This window comes from Pteronotus mesoamericanus, unplaced genomic scaffold, assembly GCF_021234165.1.
Source record: "Pteronotus mesoamericanus isolate MK-2021 breed Mesoamerican mustached bat unplaced genomic scaffold, CSHL_Meso_final contig_56, whole genome shotgun sequence".
Classification (NCBI taxonomy): Eukaryota; Metazoa; Chordata; class Mammalia; order Chiroptera; family Mormoopidae; genus Pteronotus; species Pteronotus mesoamericanus.
In genome coordinates this window covers 342,895-368,686 of record NW_026555201.1, presented here as the reverse complement: position 1 = coordinate 368,686, position 25,792 = coordinate 342,895, and the positions used below count along the sequence as shown (strand labels likewise).

Sequence of the window (25,792 nt, the reverse complement as noted above, 5' to 3'; positions counted from 1 at the left end):
ATGCCTGGGTTGCAGGCCAGGTCCCCAGCAGGGGGCGCGTGAGATGCAACCATACATTGATGTTTCTCTCCCTCTCTTCCTTCCCCTCTAGAAATAAATAAATAAAATATTTTTTTAAAATAATGGACTGGTTGACTTGTTGGCTCACATCTTAGCAATGCTGAGCCATGAAGATCTGGATGCCATCCTTAAGCTGTTGGCTTTAGGGGCTCAGAGTGGCAGCTCCATGGGCAAAGACCCGGGCAGCTACAGCCATAAAGGCCTGGAGGCTGCGAAGGATCTTGGGGCGGAGAAGGAGGCGCTCCCACGGTTGGCTGGGACTGGGGCTTGGAGTCTGCTCGGTCTCCCGGTGGTGCCCCTCAGGCTGAAAGGATACAAGACACAGTTAGAGAGGACTCTAGATCCTTCACCCCACCCCTAGTCAGAGATTTCAAGCCACCATCCTCCAGGCCCGGCTAGTTCATACCTGCAAAAGCTGCCTGAGACCCAGTAAGGAGGCATGAAGCTGGCTCACAGGGCCATCATGGAGTAGAGAAGGCTCCCCTGTGAAAATGTCTGAACCCAGCAGCTTCTCATAAAAAACGAGGCCTTGGTGGATCCTTTGCAAGCAGGACTGGGAAGAAAAAGCAGTGAAAGAAAACTAATACCCTCTTCTTACTCCATTCACTAAAGACCAATCCAGTTATTTGTCTTTCCTAGATAGAGTTATGGTCTGAATGTTTGTGTCCCCTCAAATATTCACACTGAGATCCTAACCCCCAATGTGATATTAGGGGGTAGGGCCTTTGGGAGACGATTAGGTCATGAGATTGAAGCCCTCATGAATGGGATTAGAGTTCATAAAAGAGACCCACGGAGCGCCCAATCCCCTTCTGATGACGGAACTTGGAAGAGGGCCCTCACCCAGTCATGCTGGTACTCTGATCTTCTTGGGTGTGGACCTGGAGAAATTTATTTTTCACAGCCTCCAGAACTGTGAGAAATTTCTGTTTATCAACTACCCAGTCTATGGTATGTTGTTACAGCAGCCTGAATGGACAAGGACAGATACAACTTTATACTAATTCACTATGGTGCCTAGATATGTCCCCATTCCCTCTTCCTTGTGGCCCAGCCTCATCTTAGTACCTGACTGTTGTCCCTGAGTCCTTGGGGATCACAGCCATCTTCACACTGGATATGGGGCACATCATTTGTAGCCTCATTATCTCCTTTTTCTCCTGCTTCTCTTGGTAGATCCTGGAATGGAGCAGAAGCATAAAATAAGGACTTTCAAACCCTATATGGACTCTGAGGCCTATGACTCTCCCAGGAGCCCCACTCCCCTGTCCTCTCTCACTCCCTAATGGCCTTCAGCCATCCAGCTTCCACCCAAGGCCACAGTCTTCCACTGCAGCCTTCGAGAGCTTGGAGAGGCTTCTGTTTAGTCCCAGAGGCTGCCACTCACCACATGTCCCATTGGTGGATGTGCACTCCAGGCCAGTGTGCAGAGCTTCTGTGAGAGCTGCTGGCACCGAGCCCACGCAGGGCTGCTGCCTTCGGGCACAGCCCGGCCCCGAGCAGTCCAGGGTGGCAGCACCAGCAGCACCAGCAGCATCACAGCTCTGCTTCCCAGCATCTCGGTGCCTGTGGAATCTGGCCACTTCCCCTCGCTCAGAGCCTGATTCTTTCTGTTCGGTGCGTCTCTGCTTTGGTTTCCTCTGTTCTCTGAGGTTCTGAGCTGCTTCCCTTAATTTTCTCCTCTTGTCTCTGCGTCCCTTTTTAAGGTCCCTGCATTGTAACACCCGCCCTTTATACTAGCAGGTGACTCACATCAGGTGGGATTCCCCTCCCTGCATCATCCCCCTCCATGGGGAGCCCAGGTATGCAGCCTCAGTTCCAGGGGAAATGACTAGTGTGGTTGCTGTGGCTGGAGGCCTGGGATGAGACGTATGTGTAATGCTCTTCAGGAATTGAAATGGCTGTAGAAGGGGGTGGGGTGGGAATAACAAATATTTAAATGAACCTAGTTTCAAGTTCCTTCCTGTTTAACCTTCTCCTGATCCTTTTGCCTCTCAAAGATATGCCCCCCCCCAGTAGTTTCCTTACCTCCCCCTGCCTGAGGAAAAACCAAAACAGAAGCATTCATTTATTTCCCAATAAGATGGCAAGCTCAGTTTGGAATGAAGTTTGGTTCCCACTAGATGCCCTTTAAAAATAAGAGGGCTCTTTTTTTCTCCATTGGAAACTGTTGTTTTCACTGGGAGAGAATGGACTTGAAGGTACTTTGAGTACTGGGGAGAGCCACATAAATGCTGTGTAAAGTGTTACTGCTTCCCCACTTCAGGCCTCACTGTGCAGGGTAGGGGGGCTGCTGGAGGGGGAATTTGCTGCTAACAACCATCTGATTGTTCAACTTTAGTGGCCCAAAGTTTCATGGGCTCTGTAGGATGCAGGTGGGTTTTTTTGTTTTGTTTTGTTTTTGTTTGTAGGGAGGGTGTCACCAGTGTTAAGCACAGGCTAGAAGTCCAGTTTAGGTATTCCAGCCCCTACACCATGGCTAAGGAGTCTCGGAGTGCTGGATAGTTGAAGGTGCACAGTGTCAATGACCCTGACCAGCCCTTCAGCCTGTTGCATCCATGGGTAAAATCCACTGACACTGATTTCATCACTCTCCCTGATGCAACATCAGTGAAACAGCTGAGAGTGTGAGGTTAGGCGTGGGAGTGGAGGGTGGTCCAGTTCTGGGGCTGCCCCAACCCTAGTGGAGGGTCCCAGGACAATTTGGACGTCAGAGTGAAGCCATGAGTGACCACACAGATGGCTCTCAAAGCCTCCACAAGATGTTGACCCTTTTCCTTTGAGAAACTTACCCTCAACAGAGGTCTCTGTTCCCTTAGAACTACTCAAAACTTCCCAGTGAAACTTCTGATTCAAATATGACTCCCTGGTAAATCCACCGTTTGGATAAAACATTTTCAGCCTCAGAGATGTTATCTCAGTTTGAGTGAGAAATGGTTTGCCTCTCCCCAAGTACAGTGGATACACACAGAATAAGGAAATTGGTGGTAGCCATTGGAAGTAGGGGAGCTCACCTTACTTCTGTATAATGTGTCCTCTGCTTTTCCCATCCCTGATCGCCATTCTGGGAGCCCTAAAGGATAGGAGATGAAAGGTGAAAAGGAGGAGGAGGAAGTGGAGCCCTGGGGGATGAGATGACAGGGACAAGGGTGAGCTGGAGGCCTGGGGTTCTGCTGTTTTGTTTCACTTCCTGGTGCTCCGGGAGCTGGGTAGGAAGCAAGGTTGGTGGGGCGATTGTGGGACTGTTGTGGGACAGGAACTACTTCCAGGACTAGATATGACCTGGAGCTGCAAGGAGTCCTTGACGTCAGCAGGGCTTTAGCTGTTATGCAAATCACATTCACAAGACACTTTTAAGCAGACCTTTCCAGACCTTAAGCAGACCGAGGCTCCAAATCCAGTTGAAGTCCCTCCAGCCGGTTAATATCAATGGCTAATATATGGGGTGGGACAAAAGTAGGTTTGCAGTTGTTCATATGGAAAATAATACAATAATTAATAAATAATACAAAATAAACTATTTTGTGTACTCACAATTGTAAACCTACTTTTGCCCCATCCTATATCTCCAGCTCTCACTTTATGCCAAGTACTTGATCTAAGCACTTTTCATGTATTAACCCATTTAATTCTCACGACAACCTAATGAGGTAGGTACTATTATTATCACCATATAACAAATGAGGAAACTGAGACACAGAGATAAGTAACTTGCCCAAGATCACAGAGCTACTGTGTAGCCAGAATTCCAGTGCACTCTGGCTTCAGATCCTGCATTTTCAATCGTTCCATTATAGTAGACACTGTGAGGAGACACAAAGCATCTGAAAAAGTAGCTCATTGAGCCCAGGTATCTCTGGGTATCTCCGATCTTGTAATTCTCATGGGTCTGTGAAGTTTTTCTCAATTAGAAACCTCAGTATAGAAATTTCCCTAAGTGTAGAAATTGTCTAGGTCTTTCAGCATCCTTTTTTTTTTTTTTTTTTTTTACAAGATTTTAAATCTAAAGACCTGTGAAGTTAGATTAATTTGAGAGACCTTCCGAGTTAAAGTGTTTTTCTCTTGGTCTATGACCTCTGACTGAGTCTAGGACCATACTGAGTCCTGAAATTTAAATTCTGGGGTCCTTATATACAGGTCTGTGTACCCCCCTTTACTGAGGGTGAGAAATGTTTTAAAACGGTATTCTCTGTGAGGAATTCCTTCCACCGAAGAGGCCCTCCATGTGGCCTTTAAAGCTGAGCTTAAGTGCCTTGGACACATCTCACAACTTGGATCCATTTCAAAGAAGTTAAAGCTCAGACAGAGTTAGGACCCAAGAATCCCTCTGAGTAACTGTTGATGCTAAATCTGTAGGAGTTTTGAGAAGACAAATGTCTCAATTTACCGTGCTCAAGCCCCCGTGAGGGACTATGTCCAGCTCCAAGAGCTAGGGGAATTTGATAGCTGAGGGATGCTGTTCCCTGGGAATATTACCGGGCCTCTGGGGAGGTTATAATCACAGGCGGGTGTTTCAGATGGATACCCTTAGACTCTCAGAAGATGCAGCTACTGAGCCTTGTTAGGGGCCTGGCTCCCGCTTCCTTTTTTCTCTCACATATCTGGAGGTGATAGGAAATGACAGAGCGTTTCGGAGGCAGCAGAGTCAAAAGGGGCGGAATAGCTCACAAGAGCACTGGGAAAGTGGGGATGGACCGGCTGTAGTGGGAATACCCAGCAGTCGATCCCCAGTGCTTTGCCTTGAGAGTCCCTGATTACAGTTTCTTAAATTACAGGGAACAAGAAAGTTCCGTTTCGGAACTGGCGTTCTCTAATCTTGTTCAAAGGCCTAAAAAACAAGGGATTACTTTTTAACGATACCACGTACGGTCAGGCCAGGACTACATTTGTCCCGATCGGCGTGCCGTAACCCTTGTTTTTGCCCGGCTATGCGCACCAACCTCTTCGCGGAGCTGTCTGAACCTGGCTTCTTCTGATTGGCTTAGGTGGGCCCCAAGCCCTTCCTGATTGGGAGCTGCGGCTAGGAGTCCGCCTTCTTTCTGTCGTAGAGTTCGGTTGAGCCGGAGGCGCGGGGGAGAATTGGGGAAACTGGAATTTCCCACGTAGCTGACGGCGCTTGTTCTCCCCCTACTCGTTTTAATTCCACGCGCTCCAAAATATCCGCCATGGAGAAATCTTGGTAATGACCCAATCCCCGTAAGCATCCTAGGAACACATCTGACCCCTGCCCTAAACCCCCCCTTTCCTACCGCCGGGGGAGAATTCTGGGTAGTTCATTTCTTTGGTTCCCCCATGGAATTCTGGGCAACTAGCCATTTTTATCAGTCCCCCTACCCGCGCCCCAATTGTGGGTAACTGGCCATTCTTATTTTCTCTTAGAGAATCCTGGGTAACATTACAGAGGATTCTGGGAAACTGGCTTCTCATGTTCTCGCAACCCTCCACCTCCAAGCCCTAATTCAGGGGAATTAGCACCTTACCCCCCTGCTCTATCCATTTCCTACCTCTGCAATTGCTGCTCCTTCCACTGATGGTTCAGGGGTGAACCAGGCAAGTGAGCAGGCCTGAAGGGAAGTGAAAAGAAATGCGAGGATTAGGTTAGATAGTTGGGTTGGGGGGAGTACAGAGGGCATCGAGGAGAAGAGGAAGGGAGGATACTTCTCCCACCTCTGCCCCGCTGTCCCCTAGCCGTTCCTTCCTGCTTCCTCCCCTGCCTGCCGTAATCTTCCTCCTCTCTAGATAACATGTAACACACTAAATACAAGTATCTGGGTCTACCCCTGACTTAGTTACCTCTTTCCCTTTACAGGCTAGGATGCCCACTGGTGCCGTCCTGCTGAAGGTTGGGTCAGGCATGTAAAGGGGCTGTGGCAAGGTAGGGTGTGAAACGGGTCTAACCTGCTGCAATCATCATCATGAACTTCGAGGGTCTGGACCCTGGACTGGCAGAGTATGCCCCGGCCATACATTCTGCCCTGGACCCTGTCCTGGATGCCCACCTGAACCCAAGTCTGCTACAGAATGTGGAGCTGGACCCAGAGGGAGTGGCCTTGGAGGCTCTTCCTGTCCAGGAGTCAGTGCACATAATGGAAGGTGTCTACTCTGAATTGCACAGTGTGGTGGCTGAAGTGGGTGTGCCTGTCTCCGTCTCCCACTTTGACTTGCACGAGGAGATGCTGTGGGTGGGAAGCCACGGGGTAAGAACTGTACCCCTTTGTAAGGGCCGAAAGGAGATGTTGGATGTTTTATCTGGTTTTAGCTGCTTTGCAAGGAACCAGAATTGAAGTGATGAGAGATAGGTGGGTCTCTAAGTCAAGCCAAGAGGAAAGGAGTGGAGAAAGGAAGTTACGGGATCCAGGGATGAGATATGTAGGTGCTCTTTTTCAGAAGCCATCCTACTTCTACCACAATTTCCCATTTCATGCTTTGGTTAATGTTGATAACTGTTAGTCTATAACCATCCAAACCCAATTTCTTATGCCCATCCTCTCTTTTCCATTTTATTATTATACAAAGGTTAATGCATGTTTCTATATATCTTACATGGAATCATTCTATGTTCTCTGGCTGATTTTAATATCTCTGAGAGCAGTTGATTTTTTTTTTTTAAATGTGTATCCATACTGCCAATATGCTTGTGAGCCCAAAGATTTTGGAAGAGATAACATGCTGGCCTTGGTTTACTAATTTACAATACATAGGGTATGAATGGTTTTTGCATTAGAAAGAATGAATTTTTTTTTTTTTTTTGGTAATTCATTTCAGTGGGCAGTATCTACTGCTATGCTAGGCCCAGGTAATTAAGCTAAATAAAACATAATCTTTGCCTTCAAGGAGTTTACAGGGCAATGAGGAAAAAAAGCATATAAATAGATAATTCAAGATACTTTAAAAGAAACTAAACTGCTTGACTTAATAATTATGAACTTAGGATATAAACTACTAATAAATGCCAGTGTGAAAATATGTACTGGGTGCTCGTGAGCAAAGAAAAGTCCGAGCACCTCCAGAAGGAAGTGACACATGAACTGAGTCCTAAGAGATGAGCAGAAGTCAGGTGAAGAAAAGAGGAAAATGCTCTTTTGGAACAAGCCATGGGATAAACAAAGTTCCCAGTATATCACGCAGCATAGTGATTGCAGACTGCAGGAACAACAAACAGTTAAGGTTTACTGTACCAGAAGATGAAGTGAAGAGTTAGTTATTTCTTCATTCAACCAGTATTTTTTTTTGAGCAACTACTAGTTGCCAGACCTTGCTGTGGGGGCTAGATTTGGAATAAGCATTTTAAAAGAAAAGTAATTTATATTATGAGGGGGGACCCCAAAAACCTGGAATTTATTTATAAAAAATTGTGTATTTATTTTTACATGTTTAAACTTCAGTCACCCTCAGAGTACTCTCCATTTGCTGCAGTGCCCCTGTCGATAGTTCCACTGTTCAAAACAGTTTTTGAACTCATTGATTTTGATGCCTTTTAGTGATTCTGCTGTTTTTTGTTTTACCTCTTCCATATTGGCAAAACATTTCCCTTTGCGGACTTTTTTTATCCATGAAAACAAAAAAAGTCTCTCGGGGCGAGATTGCATGAATCGGGAGAGTGGGGCACAAGAGTCATACTGTTTTTGGTCAAAAACTGCTGAACACTCGACGCAGTGCGGGTAGGTATGCTTCTAAATCAGCCATCATGAAACGGGCAAACAAGTTGAAAGGGTTCCAAAACAATTCACTGAAGTTAAATGTGGCCTCTCACAACAATGCCAGCTGGTACACTGATACAAATAGGTTCCTAGAACACTTACCTAGCAAGGGAAGCCTTTACTACAAGGGGCCCACCCTCCAGAAGGTAATTCCAGGTGTTTTGGGTCCCCTCTTGTATATCAGGTGTTGCTTAGTATCCTTAAGAAAAACAGAGTAAGGGTGTTAAGGTAATGAAGGGTAGGAGGCATTGCTATTTTAGATAGTTGGTTAGGTACAGTCTCGCTGAGTAAGTCATATTTGAGTAGAGACCTGGCTGCAGACCAGGATGCCTATTTTAAGCCATGTAGAAGGGAGAGAGGGAGCCATGCAGATATCTGGGGGGAAAACGTTCTCGAAAACCCCATATGCTATCTTAAAGGTGCTTGGACTTCATCCAAGCCACCAGAGATTTTTATCCAGAATGACAAGGTCTGATCTGCAACTTAGATGGATTACTGAGGTAGCAGTCTAGAGTTTGATACAAGGGGGATGAGGTAGGGCCATCTGAGATCAATTTTCAGGTTCTAGTAGTTCACATAAAATACCATGAAGGCCTGAATGAAGCACCATAGAGACAAATACATGAAAACAGATTTGAGAAGTATTTAGGAAGTAAAATAAACAAGACTTGACTACCAATGACTTGGTCCACTGGGTAGATCATGGTACCATAGGGAATAAAGTTAAGAATTGAGATGGGATAAAAGTGGTGAATTTAAGCTGTAATGAGTTTAAAGTTCTCATGGGATATCAAAAGAGATGTTTAGTAGGTATTTGGATATGTAAGTCTAAAGCTTGAGACAGTGATCTGGATTAGAGAAGGGATTAGGATTCATCAACCTAAAACTGGATGATTAAAACCTTGAGGGTGGATGGGATTACATAGTAAGACACATAGAGTGAGAAGATAGTGGGCTGGGAATAGCCGTATTTCAAGAGTGGCCAGAAGGAACCCTGGCTGGCGTGGCTCAATGGATTGAGCGCCAGCCTGCGAACCAAACGGTCACTGGTTCAACTCCCAGTTAGGGCACATGCCTGGGTTACCAATGGGGGTACCCATTGAGGGGCATGTGAGAGGCAACCACGCATTGATGTTCCTCTCCCTCTCTTCCTTTCCCTCTGTCTAAATAAATAAAATCTTAAAAAAAAAAAAAAAAAGTGGTCAGAAGGAGAGCATGTAGAGAGAGGGCATGAGCGAAGAGTCAGGAGAAAAGCCAGCAGTGAATGAAATAGGATCCAAGAGTGGAGTGAGTTTCACATTCTCTATTCCAGCCTGTGACCCACAGTACACATTTCCTTCATGACTGGTAAAGATTAAGACTTGACGATGGAACATTAGAAATCCAGGTGGCCAGTGGAGGATCAGACCCCCCCCCCCCCCCCCCCCCCGTCCCTGACCTTCTGAATACTCTTCTAAGCAACTGAGCCATTACTCGCTCAGCAGGGTCATTGTGAGGGTAAAATGAGGTACAGTTTACAAAAGTATTTTGTAAAGCATTAAACAAACATAAGATGGCATTTTCAGTGTGTTTATCGCTAAGATTGATGCCTAGCCATATGCCTTAACTGCTGCTAACCAGAAAGGCCAGGGAGCAAGAATGGAAACAAGCTGAGCAATGTCTAGTTCCTGAATTGTATCTGGGATAGCCCTGCCCTTCTACTCAGAGTGTCTCATCTTTTTGTCCCCTACAGGGTCATGCCACTTCATTTTTTGGCCCAACCTTGGAGCGTTACTCATCCTTTCAGGTTAATGGCAGTGATGACATTCGGCAGATCCAGAGCCTGGAGAACGGTGTCCTTTTTCTCACCAAAAACAACCTCAAGTATATGGCTCGTGGAGGCCTCATTATATTTGATTATCTGTAAGTGGTCTCTCAGCTCTAGACTGGGAAAGAGAGTCCCTCATAGAATGGGAAGGCTAAAGGATGGGAAACTTTGGAGACCCTGACCCCTTAGCGTTTCCCCTCCCTGACAGGCTGGAAGAGAGTGAGGATATGCACAGCCTTCTGCTGACTGACAGCAGCACACTGCTTGTTGGTGGGCTGCAGAACCACATATTGGAGATTGACCTGAACACTGTCCAGGAGACTCAGAAGGTATAAGCCTGGGGCAGGAAAGACCCAAGCAGGGTCCAAGGTTATTGTGGCAGGGCCGTGGGTAATACCTGAGCTGGGAGCAGGTGGGGGGAGATGTGTGTGTGTGGGGGTGTGTGTGTGGGGGTGTGTGTGTGTCTGTCCCGTCCAGTCCATCCCCCCCCCCACCCCGCCGTCCGTCCTTTCTGTTCTTTTTGGTTTGTGGGAAGAATCATTCTCACTGGTTTCTCCTCCTTTCCCTAGTATGCAGTTGAGACACCTGGAGTCACCATCATGAGACAGACAAACCGCTTCTTCTTCTGTGGCCACACATCTGGCAAGGTGGCTAAGTTCCATTTTTCCTCCTACCGTGGGGTCGTGTTTCACCAGATACGTGAACAGGGCTCAGCCTTTCCTTCAGTGCTGTGCTTGTATTTAGAGGGAAGGGAGGAGTGAATTGAGTTCCTATCCAGCCTTGTTATACTATAAGGTTAGCCTTTCAGACTGATGTTTTCTGTCTTAACTAGGTACCTTAGGGGCAAAAGGGTAAACGAGTTCTCTTTGGGATCCCTTTCAACTCTTGGTTTCTCTGTTTGCCTTTTATGTGCTTTAATTGCTCATATGTAGAGGCTTAGCAGGGGCCTCACACGGCTAGGTAGGTGGCAGGTATTCTTCCTGATAATAGCTTTGGCAGATAACCAGGTTACTTCTTCTTCAGATTTCCCTGCGAGACCTTCGTACTTTTAAGGTGGAGCATGAGTTCGATGCTTTCTCAGGGAGTCTGTCGGATTTCGATGTGCATGGCAACCTGCTGGCCACTTGTGGCTTCTCCAGCCGCCTCACTGGCCTCGCCTGTGACCGTTTCCTCAAGGTGTATGATCTGCGCATGATGCGTGCCATCACGCCACTTCAAGTACATGTGGATCCTGCCTTCTTGCGTTTCATCCCTACATATACTTCTCGTCTTGCTATCATCTCTCAGTCAGGTATGAAGGGGATGTAAGATGTATAAGAGAGTTGACGAGCAAAGGGGAACTAGGCACCAGAGGGAGTATACTTCCCGGAACCTCTTTGTTGAAGAAAAAAGTAACCTTTCAATGGAGTCTCTGAGTCTCACTTAGGTTTGGTCAGAGATTAAAGCCTTTGTTGTCTTCCTTGGAGTGAAGAACACAGAAAAAGCTAAAAGGTGGAGCAGGCAAAATTTTAGAACTCCCTATTGCTGCATAGCATACTTCCTTGTGGTTTATGGGAAGGCATCAGGTGGCTTTCTCTCTAGTTCTAAGCATGGATTCGGGGCCCATCTTTCCTTGATACCAGGGGAAGAGGGTAGGATGGGCATAAAAGGATGGCTCCCTTCACCTTCCAGGGCTCGCTCAGTGGGCTTCCTCCTCCCTCCTAGGGCAATGCCAGTTTTGTGAACCCACAGGCCTGGCCAACCCAGCAGACATCTTTCATGTGAATCCTGTGGGGCCTCTGTTAATGACGTTTGATGTGTCAGCCAGCAAGCAGGCCCTGGCCTTTGGAGATTCTGAGGGCTGTGTGCACCTCTGGACTGATTCCCCTGAGCCTTCCTTCAACCCCTACTCCCGGGAGACCGAGTTTGCTTTGCCCTGTCTTGTGGACTCACTGCCTCCTCTGGACTGGAGCCAGGACCTGCTGCCTCTTTCCCTCATCCCTGTCCCACTCACCACTGACACGCTTCTCTCTGATTGGCCTGCTGCCAACTCTGCTCCGGCTCCCAGGTTGTACCTCACATATGGACCAAAAGGGGGGAGGAAAAGGGCCGAGATACCGGGATTCTCTGTTATTCTACTTCTTTTCTGATTTTTGTCGGCCCTCAGTATTTTCTTTTTATCCGACCTCTTGGGGATTGGGGATTAGATAGGCAGACACCATACCCTTCAAGCCTTAGAACTATACTACATTATAGGCGAGCACCCCCTGTTGATGCAGAGATTCTGCGCACCATGAAGAAGGTGGGATTCATTGGCTATGCACCCAACCCACGTACCAGGCTGCGTAATCAGGTACGTTCAGAGGGGAGAGGGCCAGCCCTCCCCCCACCCCAGCCCACAGGCATTTCTCCTTTTTCCTTTACTCGTCCTCAGTAGTTTTTGATTTAAGTCAGTAAAATTTTTTTTGAGGTTATATTTTATTTACTATAAAATACAATACTTGGACCTCTTCCTCCACAGGGGGTTCCATATGGTCTTAAGAGCATAATAGTTAATTAACTAAATTACCATTATACCCATTGAGGGCCTGAGAAACCCCGTCTCATAAACCAAGTCTTGGGAGGCATGGTGGAGAACTTTATCCAGCTTGAATGAGCAGTCTCTCTGCTGGCTATTGATAACTCCTCTCCTAGTATCTTTTTTTTTTTTAAGATTTTATTTATTTATTTTCAGAGAGAAGGGAAGGGAGGGAGAAAAAAAGAGAGGAAGGGAAATATTGGTTGCCTTTCACATGCCCCCAACTGGGGACCTAGCTTGCAGCCCAGACATGTGCTCTGACCAGGAATCAAACTGGCAACCTTTTGGTTTGCAGGCCAGTGCTCAATCTACTGAGCCACACCAGCCAGGGCTAGTATCTTTTTTTAACTGAACATCAGTGATTTGGTTGTCATCTCTGTATCTAATCATTTCATGAGCAAAGTCATTGGTGGATTTGATATGGACAAACGCATGAATTTTTTTCCTAGTATTCATTCTAATGACATAGTGCTTGTTGTTCTTATGCCACATCACTTCAGTGTTTAAGCTCCAAATTAAATTACAAGCTTCTTGAGGGATAGGACTGTGCCCTTTATCTCTTTTGAATCCCCCCTCAATGTCCAGACCAGTGCCTATCACAGAGGTGCTCAGGAAATGGTGGGTGGAGGTGATGGTAAATGGTTGGAAGTCAGAGGGTGACTGAATCTCCACGTGTGGGTCATCAGTCACTGTGCTGGAGGTAGCAGCCCTCTCATAGTGCAGCAACCAGTGCAACTGCTGTGACAGAAAACTGGGCACAGCAGCTGGGCTGTGTACACAGCCGCCATGGCCACGGGCCCAGTAAAGGTATTTTTTATTTTTCTTTTCTTTTAAGAAACATCAATGTGGTTGCTTCTCATATGCCCCCTTCTGGGGACCTGGCCTCCAACCCACGCACATGCCCTGACTGGGGTTTGAACTGGTGACCCTTTTGTTTGTAGGGCAGCACTCAGTCCACTGAGCTACACCAGCCAGGGCCCAGTAAAGAGTTTTTGAAACTTACTAAATTGAAGGTACTATGCTAGGTGTTTGGGAGGATTCAGAGACATAGAAGATAGGGTTCTTTCTCATAAGAATTTTAGTATTTGATTGGTGAAAATAAGACCTATTCATAACATATTATATATGTCCTACTGTTAAGTGGTAGAGAAATGTTATAAGCATTCATCACCTGAGCTATTTGGAGGTAGAGGGAAAGTTTTACTTTAGGCCAGAGTGGTCAGGGTGTGCATACTGGAAGAGGTAGGTATTATGCTAGAGAGGTGAGAGATGGATAAGTAGATAGTAACAGCAGAGTATGTTAAAAGATGAGAGGTAAGTGTTTGTAAAGGTCTCTAGAGGCATAACTGCAAAATGGGCCCCTAATGGGGACAATGACTATACCTACCAGTATGGCTGGAATGGCTGTTATAGTGGGAAATACTGAGAGACTGAGGTAGGAAAGGGCCTGTTTGTGAGGCCCTGAAATCCATAGTATAGTGGAAGAAGTGATGCACTAAAAGGGGCATTTTTGCCCTGGCTGGTGTGGCTTAATGGATTGAGCACCAGCTTGCGAACCAGAGCCACTGGTTCGATTCCCAGTCAGGGCACATGCTGGGGTTCCAGGCCAGGTCCCCAGTGGGAGGCGCTCAAGAGGCAGTCACACGTTGATGTTTCTCTCCCTCTCTTTCAACCCCCTTCCCCTCTCTGAAAATAAATAATATCTTTTTTAAAAATAAAAGGAGCATTCTAAGAGGGTTAGTTTGGACAGAGTAAATATGGGGAGCCCAGTGTAGAAGCTATCACACTTGTCCAGCTGTGATGAGGTAGGTTGATGGCAGTGGGAATAAAAAGAAGTGAATGGCGAAAACCCTATGAAATTAGGTTGAGGACTTGGTGACTCGTTCAGTGTTGGGGGAACAAAGATGATAGAGATATCCAACCAGGTTACCTCTTTTAAAAATTTTAGATTCCTTACCGACTCAAGGAGTCAGACAGTGAATTTGACAGCTTCAACAAGGTCACTGAGTCACCAGTAGGGCGGGAAGAGGAGCCACATCTCCACATGGTCTCTAAGAAATACCGCAAGGTACTGGGGAATACCAAGGAAAGATGTTGGGAAAACTTCCCAGGGTAGGGAGTCATATGAGAAAAGACTAAAGGACTCAGTCAGGAAGCTTTACCTACCACACTGGACTCAGGAGGGAGGTTTTGGGGAAGGTTATGGCTAGGGGACTTTGAGGATTTCCTTATCTTGCTTAGACTGTTTCTGCCTCAGGTAACCATCAAATACTCCAAGCTAGGGCTGGAGGACTTTGACTTCAAACACTACAATAAGACCCTCTTTGCTGGATTAGAGCCCCACATCCCCAATGCCTACTGTAACTGCATGATCCAGGTAAGGGTGGGTATTCCTGTAACTTGAATGTGCCTGCTGCCTTTTTTCTCTATGCCCCACAACTCCTACTCTTCTTCCATGTCTCACCAATCAGGCCCACTTTACCATGGCCCCCTCTACCGTACTTTTTTGCCTCACAGCCTTCAACTCCCCTCTGTGAGCTCTGCTTCTTCAGTGGACTCCTGATTTGGATTCTCTACCAGCTCACTTAATCTTCCAATCTCTTTTCCTCCTTGTAGCAGTGGCCTTTGCCATTTTTCCTGCTCTTCCCTCCAGGTACTCTATTTCCTGGAGCCCGTTCGCTGCCTAATCCAGAACCACCTTTGCCAAAAGGAGTTCTGCCTGGCATGTGAGCTGGGCTTCCTCTTCCACATGTTGGATCTCTCCCGAGGTGACCCTTGTCAGGTCAGTGCCTGGAGACCTGGGACAATAAAAGAGGAAGGCAGGTGGACAGTAGGCAGAGACATTGCTGTGCACATGCCCACAAAAGAGAAAATAACCTCTTTCTACCAACACACTTCCTGGATTCCAGGGCAGTAATTTTCTTCGGGCATTCCGCACCATTCCTGAGGCCTCGGCCCTTGGTCTGATCCTCGCTGACTCGGATGAGGCTTCAGGCAAGGGCAACCTGGCCAGGCTCATCCAGAGGTGGAATCGCTTCATTCTCACTCAGCTGCATCAGGATATGCAGGAGATGGAAGGACCGCAGGCTTATCGAGGTGCTGGAGGCAGGTATGGAATTGGGACAAAAATAGTTAAAGCTATCATAACAGGCCCCTCTATGACTCATGGGGTCTCTTAACTCCCTCACTGCGCATATATCACTCTCCCCACTCTTAGCAGCTTTTGCTCATCGGGGGACTCTGTCATTGGGCAGCTGTTCAGCTGTGAGATGGAGAACTGCAGCCTCTGCCGCTGTGGCAGTGAGACCGTGCGAGCCTCATCTACCCTGCTCTTCACGCTCTCCTACCCTGAGGGTAGCAACAGTGGTATACCCTGCAGCTGGGTTGGGAAGGCTTCCCCAATGTCCTGTAACATCAAGGAGAGGGTGTTGGGGGCTAACACTAACAGTGGATAGAAGGGAGAACCTGGAGTGAAGTATCCAGTTTCCCTACAGATAAAACCGGGAAGAACTGTGACTTTGCTCAGGTGCTAAAGCGAAGCATCTGCCTGGAACAGAATACGCAGGCCTGGTGTGACAACTGTGAAAAGTACCAGCCGACGGTGAGTGGGCTGCTGCACTGGACTAGGGTCCTGCCATGTTGGGGACTCAGCTATGGTCTCATCTGGGGCTGGCTAGGTGAGGTGAGCACTGCCATCCAGGGATCTATAAGGAGTGGGAAGAATCCCAGTTTGTGGACGCAGATCCACATTTCACTGCCTCTGTCCAGGTTTCTTTCCCTGTAGGCTCCCTTTCATTCCTTATTGTTTGTTTGTTTTTAGAGAGACGGGAAGGGAGGGAGAAAGAGAGGGAGAGAAACATTGAGGTGCTAGAGATACATTGATTGATTGCCTCTCGCATGCCCCAATCTGGGGACCCAGCCCACAACCCAGGCATGTGCCCTGATTGGGAATCAAACCGGCAACCTTTTGGTTTGCAGGCTGGCTCTCAGTCCACTGAGCCACACCAGCCAGGGCAATTTCCATTCCTTACTTGTTTTATCCTCTCAGATTCAGACACGCAACATCTGCCACCTGCCAGATATTCTTGTCATCAATTGTGAAGTGAACAGCTCAAAAGAAGCTGATTTCTGGAGAATGCAGGCTGAGGTAAAGGCTGGGTCTGGAAACAGTCCTAGGAGTTTTCTCTTTCTTGCTTTTTTTCGTAAAGAGTACTTTTTCGTTTTCTTCCTTTTCTGGTCAACCTCCATATGTGATTAATGTTCTGAAGAACCATATTTTCTCCTTTGTGTTCAGTTTGCATTTAAGATGGCAATAAAGAAATACGGTGGGGAAATTTCCAAGAACAAGGAATTTGCTTTGGCTGATTGGTAGGTACTGTCTTAGGAGTGATCAAAGTATTGAACTACCCAGTGGCTCCTCTGGTCACTGGCTAGATCTCCTCAGACTAAATTTCCAATTCTCCTCTCCTGACAGGAAGGAACTAGGGAGTCCAGAGGGCATGCTGGTGTGTTCTTCCATTGAGGAGTTGAAGAATGTCTGGCTTCCTTTCTCTATTCGCATGAAGATGACCAAGAACAAAGGACTGGATGTCTGCAATTGGACTGATGGGGATGAGATGCAGGTTGTTGGAAAATTGGGAAGAGGAGGGGATATAAGGGACAGGGGGATAGGGCAGAAGCAGAGTAGGAGGAAAGTGGAACTTAGCATAGTGAAAAGAAATGGGATAAGGCTGAGTATTTACCAGTAGTGGGCTTTTCCAAAGTCATTACTTTATTGGTGGGCGTCATAGATGGGTTAGGATGGAGAGAACCCACCCCGGTGCCCCATTCCATACCCCAAACTCCCTGTCCTCTACCCCCATTCCCCTTCCTTCTCCATCCTTAAACTTAGCTTAGCAGCCTGGGTACCCCCCTCACAGTGGGGCCCAGCCAGGGCAGAGGAGGAACATGGTGTCTATGTGTATGACCTGATGGCTACTGTGGTACACATCCTGGACTCACGCACAGGGGGCAGCCTGGTGGCTCACATCAAAGTCGGAGAGACCTACCACCAACGCAAGGAGGTGAGTGAGGTAATACAGGACATGGACACTCCTGGAGGTGGCCAGAGTGGACTCCCAGATCTGTCCTTATCTTCCGTCTGAGCCAGACTGGTCCAGCCATCACTTTGGCATCAGTCTTTCTCTGTATCTCCACAGGGCGTTACCCACCAGCAGTGGTATCTCTTCAATGACTTTCTTATTGAACCTATTGATAAGGTAAGTTGTAACACATTGCATTCCCCCTTTCATCTCCCCTTTTCCTAGCATCCTCATTCTCATTTTCCTACAGAATACCAGACAAATTCAGGAGAGAGGGATGGGTTCTCAAGAATAAAGAGCATTAGCAGAGCTAAAAATAGCACCTGAGTCCTATCATCGGTCTGACTTGGGAAAAGAAAAAGGGGCATCTATATTGGCCATTAAGTGCTTTTTCTATTATAGCATGAAGCTGTGCAGTTCGACATGAATTGGAAAGTGCCTGCTATCCTTTATTACATCAAAAGGAATCTTAATTCCAAATACAGCCTGAACAGTAAGTGGTACAAGAGTAGACCCATGGTGTGGGCAGTTTAGATTGGGATGGAGAGAACCCACCCCGGTGCCCCATTCCATACCCCAAACTCCCTGTCCTTTACCCCCATTCCCCTTCCTTCTCCATCCTTAAACTTAGCTTAGCAGCCTGGGTACCCCCCTCACAGTGGGGCCCAGCCAGGGCAGAGGAGGAACATGGTCTTCAGAAAGAGACCTAGGAAGTAATTTAAGATTAGGATCTGTGTCCTGGCTCCGTAGCTCAGTTGGTTACATCATCGTCCGGATACACCAAAGTTGTAGATTCAATCCCCAGTCAGGGCACATGCAAGAAGCAACCAATGAATGCATAAATAAATGGGACAACAAACTGATTTTTTTTTCTCTCTCTCCCCCCGCTCCCTCTAAAAAATAAAAAAGGAGGGGGCATGTTGTAAAAAACAAAAATATTAGGCCCAGGCCTGTGGTTCAGTTGGTTGGAGTATAGTCCCGTACCCCAAAAGGTTGTGGGTTCGATCCCTGGTCAGGGTGCATATGGGAGGCAACCGATGTTTTTCCCTCTAGCTCCAAAATCAATAAACATGTGCTCAGGTGAGAATTAAAATAAATAAATAAAAATAAAACACAAAAAGATTATGATGTGTAACCAGTGTTAATATTTCCAGGGATACTACAGAGATTCCTGCTCATAAGGCCTTAAATTTAGAAGCCGAAGATCCTGAGGGTATAGTGGGAAAGAAGTGATGGGAAAAAGTCTGATCAGAGTGGCTAAGGTTATGATTTTTGAGTCTAATTATTCTTATGCCCAAGTGAAGATCTCTTCTTTTAGAGATGAGTTCCTTATTAAGTCCGTTTTTGGTGCCTTTAAACCGCAGTTCATCTGTAACTTAATTTTTCTGGATTTTCTAAGCTAAAGTCCAAAGTTAAAATTTTATTATTTTCTTTCTGTTGAATTTTTTTTGCCGTACCACATTTCTTGATAATTTTTTAATTTACCTGTTCCATCTACCTGCTGTGTTCATCAAACATGATCTTTTAACTTACATGCTATAATTATTGAGGGATCACCTTGTAGACCCAGTCTCTGGTGAGCTACCCTGGGCTTCCCTCCCCTGGTTAGTTCCCTGTCCCCAGCAGTGTGTCTCTGGATTCTCCCTTCCAGTCAAGAATCCTATTGAGGCAAGTGTCCTGATGGCTGAAGCCTCACTAGCTCGGAAGCAGCGGAAAACACATACTACCTTTATTCCACTGATGCTGAATGAGATGCCACAGGTTGGGGACCTGGTGGGCCTGGATGCCGAATTTGTCACCCTTAATGAGGTAACCAAGACCAAAAAGTGGAGTGTTGGAACATAACTCTGGAGATATTTGGGGTTATATATAAGCATTTCTCTAATTTCCTTATTAACTCTTCCACGTAGGAGGAGGCAGAGTTGCGCAGTGATGGCACCAAGTCTACCATCAAACCAAGCCAGATGTCAGTAGCTAGGATTACCTGTGTTCGGGGCCAGGGGCCCAGTGAGGGTATCCCCTTCATTGATGACTACATCTCTACCCAGGAGCAGGTATTAGGATATGAAGGTGCAAGTGCGGCAGATGCTTATGTGGAGTACTCTAAAACCCAGGGAAGAGTGGTAGGGGGAGATTATACCTCACTTCCTGGAAAACTTTTCCTCTTCTCTATCCCTAGGTGGTGGATTACTTGACTCAATACTCAGGGATAAAGCCAGGAGATCTCGATGCCAAGATTTCCTCTAAGCACCTCACAACTCTCAAGTCTACCTACTTAAAGCTTCGTTTTCTCATAGATATTGGAGTCAAGTTTGTGGGTCATGGTCTGCAGAAGGACTTCCGGGTCATCAACCTCATGGTTCGGGCAGGGCTCTTTTAAGAGTCTTCTTTGAGTGTGGGTCCCTCGGTATACATTGTGTTTCCAGAGAATGGGAAATTATGGATCCTCTGCCTTCAGTCTCCCATTCTTTTATCCCTTCCAGGTACCCAAGGACCAAGTCCTTGACACTGTCTATCTGTTTCACATGCCTCGAAAACGAATGATTTCCCTGCGATTCCTTGCTTGGTATTTTCTGGGTGAGTTGCTGTGCCTTGAAGGTCCTTGTGTTGTTCACTAACAGCAGGAAAAAGTGTTGGAGAGGCCAAGAGAAGTAGGAAGGATCCTGAATTAGCGGTGAAGTTATTAATGGATTTAATTAGCTTCAGTATCCCTCCTGTGTACCAAGGATGGCGTTTGGCTCCTTCCTTTAAGGGCAGTCAGGTTTTTTATTGTTTATTGGGAGATGGGAACTAGAGTGGGGGACATAGTCTTACGTTCCTTTGCTAGGTCCCAAACTATTTCGCCTCTGCTTCCGCAGACCTGAAGATTCAAGGGGAGACCCATGACAGTATTGAAGATGCTCGCACAGCCCTTCAGCTCTACCGAAAGTATCTGGAGCTAAGCAAAAATGGCACTGAGCCTGACTCCTTCCACAAAGTGCTCAAGGGTCTCTATGAGAAGGGCCGAAAATTGGACTGGAAAGTGCCTGAGCCAGAGGGCCAGACAAGTCCCAAGAGTAAGGCCTGGGTTGGGACAAGGGAAACTGGCCTAGGTGGGTTTTAATTGCATATGTCAAGATTATACCCATCATAATAATGATGATAATGTCAACAGTACCAACTCTACCTTAAACTTGCAAAGCACTTAATAGTTTACAGAGCATTTAATCCTCCCAACAATCAATGAAATAGATTTTATTGAAACTCCATTGGTCCTAACCTCCTCTTGCCCAGTTCTAAAATGTGTGGGGCAGGTCCATGCCCCCTTTATTTTGCATTTTTCCTTCCTAAGAAGAATCCTAGGTGCTTTTCTCCACTCACCCTATGATTCAATGTTCTTGGTTTTGTCTCTGACAGATGCAGCTGTTTTTTCCTCAGTGCTGGCCCTCTGACCTCCCCGCTTCCCAACAAACTACTGCCTCTCCCTTCAGTGTTCTCTGGTCCCAGAACTGGGAGATGGCGCCCTAAGTTGGCTCTATACCCTATCTACTTCCAGAATTGAACCTGCTCAGGGTTTACAGATGGTGCTATTAATAGAACTGGAATGCAGCAGAAATTTTGCAAAGGATCTAGCAGCCAGATTCCTTTTTCACCCTTTGCAAAAACAGTGGGACAGAAACAAACTCTAGAATTGACCCAGATGTAAAGTATTTGGTATTCTTAATAAATATTCTGGATGATTAACATCCATGCAAAGAAGATCATGGAACCAAAACTTTCAGTTCTTAGTTGGCTAACGACTGAAATACTGGACGGCGATGGGATACAGCAGTAGTTCAAGACTTGGCTCAAGTCTCTTGACTGCTTGAGGGATGCCAGGAAGGCAACACTGAAAGAGTATTGAGGGCCCTAGCAAACCAGTGTTGGCTGTGAACACCATCATTGCCAAAAGGGCCTTTGGGTCCAAGACAAAGCTTGGCTGCTGGCGTCACTCCTGCTGACAGCTGAGAAGCGTCTGTCTCCCATCCACTCCACCCTTCTGTACCAAGTTTTGATTTTTTGTTATTTTTTTAAGTTTTGTTTTAAACTGCATGTTTTATAAAATAAAAACGAAAATATTATTTGACTGTCATCTGTCTCATTGGTGACCTGAGAGACCGGGGTTTTCTGACCTTGGTCTTCCTTTCTCTCTCTCTCTCTCTCTCTCTCTCTCTGTGTGTGTGACCTTGGTCTTCCTTTTTCTGTGTGTGTGTGTGTGTGTGTGTGTGTATTGGCTTTCTATTAACAACTGGGAAAACCTAAGGCTTCTCAATTCCCACGTAGAAATGAAGGTAAAGTTCTGTGGATTCCAAAGTTAAGGATATTGGAGGAGTATGTTTTTTGTGGACGATGTTAGGTCTTTGCTGTGGCTGCCTAGTACCCTCAGGTCGGATTCTTTTAAGACATAGAGTTTACCTGTTAGCTGTAAAAGGGGAGTAGGGAAGCTGACAAACTACAGGTCCCAGGATATCTTAAAACCTGTAGCTACAGAAAGGCTCTGTGTTGGTGCTGCGGTGCTTCCTGGGAGATGTAGTTTTCAGATTATGGAAACTAGGTTGTTACTGGCTATTAGCGCACCTTTGTTTTTGAAGATCCTAGCCCACGTAGAGTGATACACACATGCGCCTGACCGCCTGTTCACACCACTCCAGGATCTGTCCTTGCTTCAAGCCACTCCTATTCTTCGGCTGACCCCTAGTGGTTACGTGGAGCTGCTCGCCACGCAAGTCTGGGTCCTCATGCGATCCACCAGGGTCCTCGCTGCCTGGAGTCCTTCCTAAGCGGCCTGTTCGCGCGAGAGTAGATGGGCCGGTTTGGAATCGTCTCTGGTGTGGGGTTTGCACCGCAGTGAATCGAAGCTCTGCGTAGGCACCCACTTAGGTGCGAGCAGCTGTTCAGGCAGTCGCCGGGACACCCCCTGTCTGAAAAGAGCCGGAGCGCTGTGGAGAAGCCCAGACAGCCCTTCTCGTCCGCAGCCAGGTGCTACGGTCGGGACCTAAGTGAGAGATCGATCGTCTTCTAGCGCCTGGGCCACGGCGGCGGCCCTGGGAGCAGAGGTGGGACGGGAGCGAGTGGCGCTAAGCGTCGGGGATGGACTGGAACGAAGGCAGTGGCCGGGTCCTTAAGAGGGGGCTGGTCCACACGGGAAATAGTTCATAGGTCGGAGGTGGGGCTTCAGTAATCTTCGGTGTGGGGTCCAAATAGACCCTAGTTACTGAGTGTGCTCCCCGTGGGCCAGCCACCTCGCTGCCTCCTGGCCGACAGCTCCTCTGAGCCTCTCGTCCGCGCTCAATCGCCAACTTCCGTTCCGTAGCTGCCACATAGCCCGGTGAGCCCTTCACTAGACGCTGAAGTACCAACATGAAGGGCCTCACCTGTCCACGTAGTGTCTGGGGCTGAGCCCCAAGCCCTGATCTCGCGCTGTAACCCACCGCCTGGGGAAATCCGGGTCCTCAAGCGCTGAAACAGAGAAGTCCCTTTGTATCCCGGCCATTTCCTGGAAAGTAGAGCCAGAATCACACTGAGGCCTTTGTAGGCCTTGGGATGAGGGACGGGTGGGGGACTCGAGCCGGCTCCTCATACTTATGCTTTATTCCAATCCAAACCTAGGTGGAGCAACCCCATTACGTTAAAGATGAAAGGCTGGGGTTGGCTGGCCCTGCTTCTGGGGGCCCTGCTGGGAACTGCCTGGGCTCGGAAGAGCCAGGATCTACATTGTGGAGGTAAAGACACGAAGAAAAGTGGGAGGAAGGAGGATGGGGAATGCAGAGCCTTGGGAGGACAGGAGATGCAAAGCCTGGGTAAGAATGAATGGAAATTCCTGGGTTGATTCTTTTCCCCACTCCTCCCCTGCTTCTCTCCCCCTGCACCAGCTTGCAGGGCTCTGGTGGATGAACTAGAGTGGGAAATTGCCCAGGTGGATCCCAAGAAGACCATTCAGATGGGCTCTTTCCGAATCAATCCAGATGGCAGCCAGTCAGTGGTGGAGGTAACTGTTACTGTTTCACCAAATAAAGTAGTTCACTCTGACTTTGAATAAGGACTCAACTAATTAAGAAGGAGGTTGGTTTAATAGAAATGAAAACATTGACCCAGAGTGGTATCTAAAGGATAGGGCAGTCTCATTTGGAAGAGGCTGGAGACTTGAACCCTATGCACTTGCTTCCTGGACCCAAACCTTGATACGTTGTTTCTGCTGTAGAAGTTGTTAGCAGATGGGGAACCCTGATCAGCCTTTTTCTCCACATTCTTAATCCATGTGACTCATGTTTTCACTGTGGCAATATGGTATTCACACAAACAGTCATTCAAAAAACAAATAGAAGTTCTCATCCTTGTATTTAGGAAAGTTATTTTAGTTGAAAACATTAACACATAGAACAAAGCTGTACCTAGTGAACCGTAAATAAAGAACTGTAAATGTTCTAATGCTCATGAAATGGTTTAGTAGTTGTTATCCTCAAAGCCTACACTATCTTCCCAATGCCCTCCTATTGAGGGAAGGTTTTAGTGTTACTTTAATTAAAAAAAATAATAATAATTACCTTACATCCATAAAAAGGGAGTTCAATGAAGAAGAACATGTAGTTGACTAGGGTTAATCAAAGAGATCTCTGTTTATAAATTGGACCTAATGATAATCTGTTATTTCTTAGGAATGTACAATGAGGTAAAATAAGAATAAGACCATATGCAGTATTTGAAAGCACTTTGGAATTACACAAATAACCATACTGTTTTTAAATAGGGCGGGCTTTTTAGAATAGGTTGATTGAGCTAGATTTGGAAGGAAAAGTAAGGATGTAAATTACTGATGTACAGAGGTAAAAGAGTGTGACCCAAGGCTGAGGACATTTCTAGGTGCCTTATGCTCGCTCAGAGGCCCACCTCACAGAGCTGCTAGAGGAGGTATGTGACCGGATGAAGGAGTACGGGGAACAGATTGACCCTTCTACCCACCGCAAGAATTATGTACGTGTAGTGAGCCGGAATGGAGAGTCCAATAAACTGGATCTACAGGGCATCCGAATTGATTCAGACATCAGTGGCACCCTGAAATTTGTGGTGAGCTATGGGAATGGGCAGCTGGGTCTTAGAAATTCGGTGGGGTTATTGGAGAACCAAGAAGAAAGTTGAGTTAATATCCTTGTTCTCTATGGAGTCAGAAGCAAGAAGCCTCTTGCTGCCTTCTCTCACTCGTTTCTCCCTTGGGTTGGCAGTGTGAGAGCATTGTGGAGGAATATGAGGATGAACTCATTGAATTCTTTTCCCGAGAGGCTGATAACGTTAAAGACAAACTTTGTAGTAAGCGAACAGGTAAGCTGCTCCCACTCTACCTTCTGTCCTTACAGCTCTGTGGACTCTGGCACATTCCCTAGCATGTCACCCCCACCCTCAATCCTCTGATACTGGCGCAAGAATTGGCTTCCGTTACCCATGGCTTAGGGACTTCGGTTGTTCCTATCCATTCTCTTCCTGTCAGCTTTCAGAATTTGTGGCTCCCTCATCTGAGGTACAGGTGAGAGGGTAATGGAAATGTTTTGTCACTTAAAAGCATATGCTCTGAAAAATGATGGCTGTTATGTGTATCAGTTTGCTTTTCAGGTATTTTCTTGATAGTGGCATATATCACTATAAGAATGGCATTTTCCTTCAAACTGTTATGTGCTGTTTGCAGATCTATGTGACCATGCCCTGCACATATCACATGATGAGCTGTGAATCACTGGAGTGGCCCAGACTGATGGATCACCCCCAGGAGGGGAAAAGGTGGCAATGCCTTTTATATTATGTTTTTACTGAAATGAATTGAAAAAAAATATGAAACCAAAAGTATGAACTGTGTTGTCTTTTCATGCTCAGAATTGGCCCTTAGTTTAGGTTTGAAGATAGGGGATTCCAGACAGGAAAGAAAAGAGAAGGGAAGGAAGAACTATGGGAATGGTATAGCATAAAGGTAGGAGGAGGCCGAAGCTTTCATTCTTTTTTTTTGCCATCTGAGTTTCCTGCTGCACTGCCAAACTAGATAAACATTTATACAGTGCCTACTCAATACAGTGTGTTTAAAGTTTAACTGTGGAGAGAAGAGGACCCTCTATGAATAAGTAAGAGAACAGAAGTATGGCAGTATAGGATTCTAAAAATTACATGTATTCATAGTGATGAAACAAAGTAAGACAGAGCTTGGTCTTGAAGGAATAATGGATATGCATTATTCTTCCTTCCCTGCCCTTCCAGATGGAGGGATCAGCAAGATCATACAGGAAGTGGGAAATGGATGTGATCAACACAGCTGAAAAGTAAGGGCCTTTTCAGATAGGGAGAAAGTAGGTAAGGAATGTTGTTTAATGAAAGGCCTTACTTGATGGCCTAAGTTTTTAGATTTGATGCCAACAGCAACACTTGATGTATACCTTTTTCATCTTCATCACTAGCTATTGCCAATCTAGTCTGTAAGTGTGTCCTAACTTTCTGTATGTAGAGATTCTGTACTGTGGCACAGGGATAAAAACAAAGGACACCTTCTTTGAGGAGCTTTTTGAATACCCTGATTCTGAGGTGTGGTTGT

General features: G+C 46.6%; 4 protein-coding genes across 10 annotated transcripts; 2 read left to right on the top strand and 2 right to left on the bottom strand.

Annotated features, from left to right (window-relative positions):
* Positions 1-83: 83 nt before the first annotated feature.
* IL23A (interleukin 23 subunit alpha) lies at positions 84-5,286 on the bottom strand. 2 transcript variants are annotated; one of them, XM_054579908.1, is made up of 5 exons: positions 5,001-5,286; positions 3,075-3,133; positions 1,129-1,239; positions 467-613; positions 84-364 (listed from the first exon to the last, which is right to left on the bottom strand). In XM_054579908.1, the coding sequence occupies exons 2-5, from the start codon at positions 3,108-3,110 to the stop codon at positions 203-205; spliced, it is 456 nt and encodes a 151-aa protein (XP_054435883.1). In that variant the 5' UTR covers positions 3,111-3,133; positions 5,001-5,286; the 3' UTR covers positions 84-202. The 2 variants fall into 2 exon arrangements, with proteins under 2 accessions (XP_054435883.1, XP_054435882.1); XM_054579907.1 differs by lacking the exons at positions 3,075-3,133; positions 5,001-5,286 and adding an exon at positions 1,444-1,618 and having other exon boundaries at positions 1,129-1,220.
* Positions 5,116-21,218, top strand: PAN2 (poly(A) specific ribonuclease subunit PAN2). Of its 4 annotated transcripts, none has more exons than XM_054579899.1 (26): positions 5,116-5,239; positions 5,870-6,257; positions 9,493-9,662; positions 9,776-9,896; positions 10,137-10,214; positions 10,591-10,858; positions 11,272-11,614; positions 11,803-11,899; positions 14,073-14,192; positions 14,382-14,501; positions 14,778-14,906; positions 15,034-15,233; positions 15,345-15,478; positions 15,619-15,725; positions 16,173-16,271; positions 16,419-16,492; positions 16,599-16,746; positions 17,044-17,187; positions 17,323-17,382; positions 17,608-17,698; positions 18,857-19,014; positions 19,116-19,259; positions 19,385-19,564; positions 19,689-19,782; positions 20,064-20,261; positions 20,602-21,218. In XM_054579899.1, exons 2-26 carry the CDS (start codon positions 5,976-5,978, stop codon positions 20,634-20,636), a joined length of 3,594 nt encoding a protein of 1,197 aa, XP_054435874.1. In that variant the 5' UTR covers positions 5,116-5,239; positions 5,870-5,975; the 3' UTR covers positions 20,637-21,218. The 4 variants fall into 4 exon arrangements, with proteins under 4 accessions (XP_054435874.1, XP_054435872.1, XP_054435873.1 ...); XM_054579897.1 differs by having other exon boundaries at positions 15,345-15,490; XM_054579898.1 differs by having other exon boundaries at positions 15,342-15,478.
* On the bottom strand, positions 12,009-12,580 carry LOC129075782 (kinesin-like protein KIF9). The gene is made up of 2 exons (XM_054579912.1): positions 12,445-12,580; positions 12,009-12,243 (listed from the first exon to the last, which is right to left on the bottom strand). The coding sequence occupies exons 1-2, from the start codon at positions 12,578-12,580 to the stop codon at positions 12,107-12,109; spliced, it is 273 nt and encodes a 90-aa protein (XP_054435887.1). The 3' UTR covers positions 12,009-12,106.
* Positions 21,219-21,767: 549 nt separating the features above from the next.
* On the top strand, positions 21,768-25,151 carry CNPY2 (canopy FGF signaling regulator 2). Of its 3 annotated transcripts, none has more exons than XM_054579911.1 (6): positions 21,768-22,203; positions 22,834-22,946; positions 23,097-23,212; positions 24,085-24,288; positions 24,444-24,540; positions 24,902-25,151. In XM_054579911.1, exons 2-6 carry the CDS (start codon positions 22,859-22,861, stop codon positions 24,943-24,945), a joined length of 549 nt encoding a protein of 182 aa, XP_054435886.1. In that variant the 5' UTR covers positions 21,768-22,203; positions 22,834-22,858; the 3' UTR covers positions 24,946-25,151. The 3 variants fall into 3 exon arrangements, with proteins under 3 accessions (XP_054435886.1, XP_054435884.1, XP_054435885.1); XM_054579909.1 differs by having other exon boundaries at positions 21,769-22,280; XM_054579910.1 differs by lacking the exon at positions 21,768-22,203 and adding an exon at positions 22,401-22,552.
* The last annotated feature ends 641 nt before the right edge of the window (positions 25,152-25,792 follow it).

Bases quoted from the DNA above. Each gene is read 5' to 3' on its own strand.
- PAN2 (XM_054579896.1), top strand. From the start codon at position 5,976: ATGAACTTCGAGGGTCTGGACCCTGGACTGGCAGAGTATGCCCCGGCC. The intron at 11,900-14,072 runs GTACGTTCAGAG...TAAAAATTTTAG, and splicing joins GTACCAGGCTGCGTAATCAG to ATTCCTTACCGACTCAAGGA. The intron at 19,015-19,115 runs GTAACCAAGACC...TCTTCCACGTAG, and splicing joins AATTTGTCACCCTTAATGAG to GAGGAGGCAGAGTTGCGCAG.
- IL23A (XM_054579907.1), bottom strand. From the start codon at position 1,618: ATGCTGGGAAGCAGAGCTGTGATGCTGCTGGTGCTGCTGGTGCTGCCA. The intron at 614-1,128 runs GTACTAAGATGA...TTTTCTTCCCAG, and splicing joins GACTCAGGGACAACAGTCAG to TCCTGCTTGCAAAGGATCCA. The intron at 365-466 runs GTATGAACTAGC...GTATCCTTTCAG, and splicing joins GTCTCAGGCAGCTTTTGCAG to CCTGAGGGGCACCACCGGGA.
- LOC129075782 (XM_054579912.1), bottom strand. From the start codon at position 12,580: ATGAATACTAGGAAAAAAATTCATGCGTTTGTCCATATCAAATCCACC. The intron at 12,244-12,444 runs GTGGCTCAGTAG...AAAAAAAAAAAG, and splicing joins AGATACTAGCCCTGGCTGGT to ATACTAGGAGAGGAGTTATC.
- CNPY2 (XM_054579911.1), top strand. From the start codon at position 22,859: ATGAAAGGCTGGGGTTGGCTGGCCCTGCTTCTGGGGGCCCTGCTGGGA. The intron at 23,213-24,084 runs GTAACTGTTACT...GGACATTTCTAG, and splicing joins GCAGCCAGTCAGTGGTGGAG to GTGCCTTATGCTCGCTCAGA. The intron at 24,289-24,443 runs GTGAGCTATGGG...TTGGGTTGGCAG, and splicing joins GTGGCACCCTGAAATTTGTG to TGTGAGAGCATTGTGGAGGA.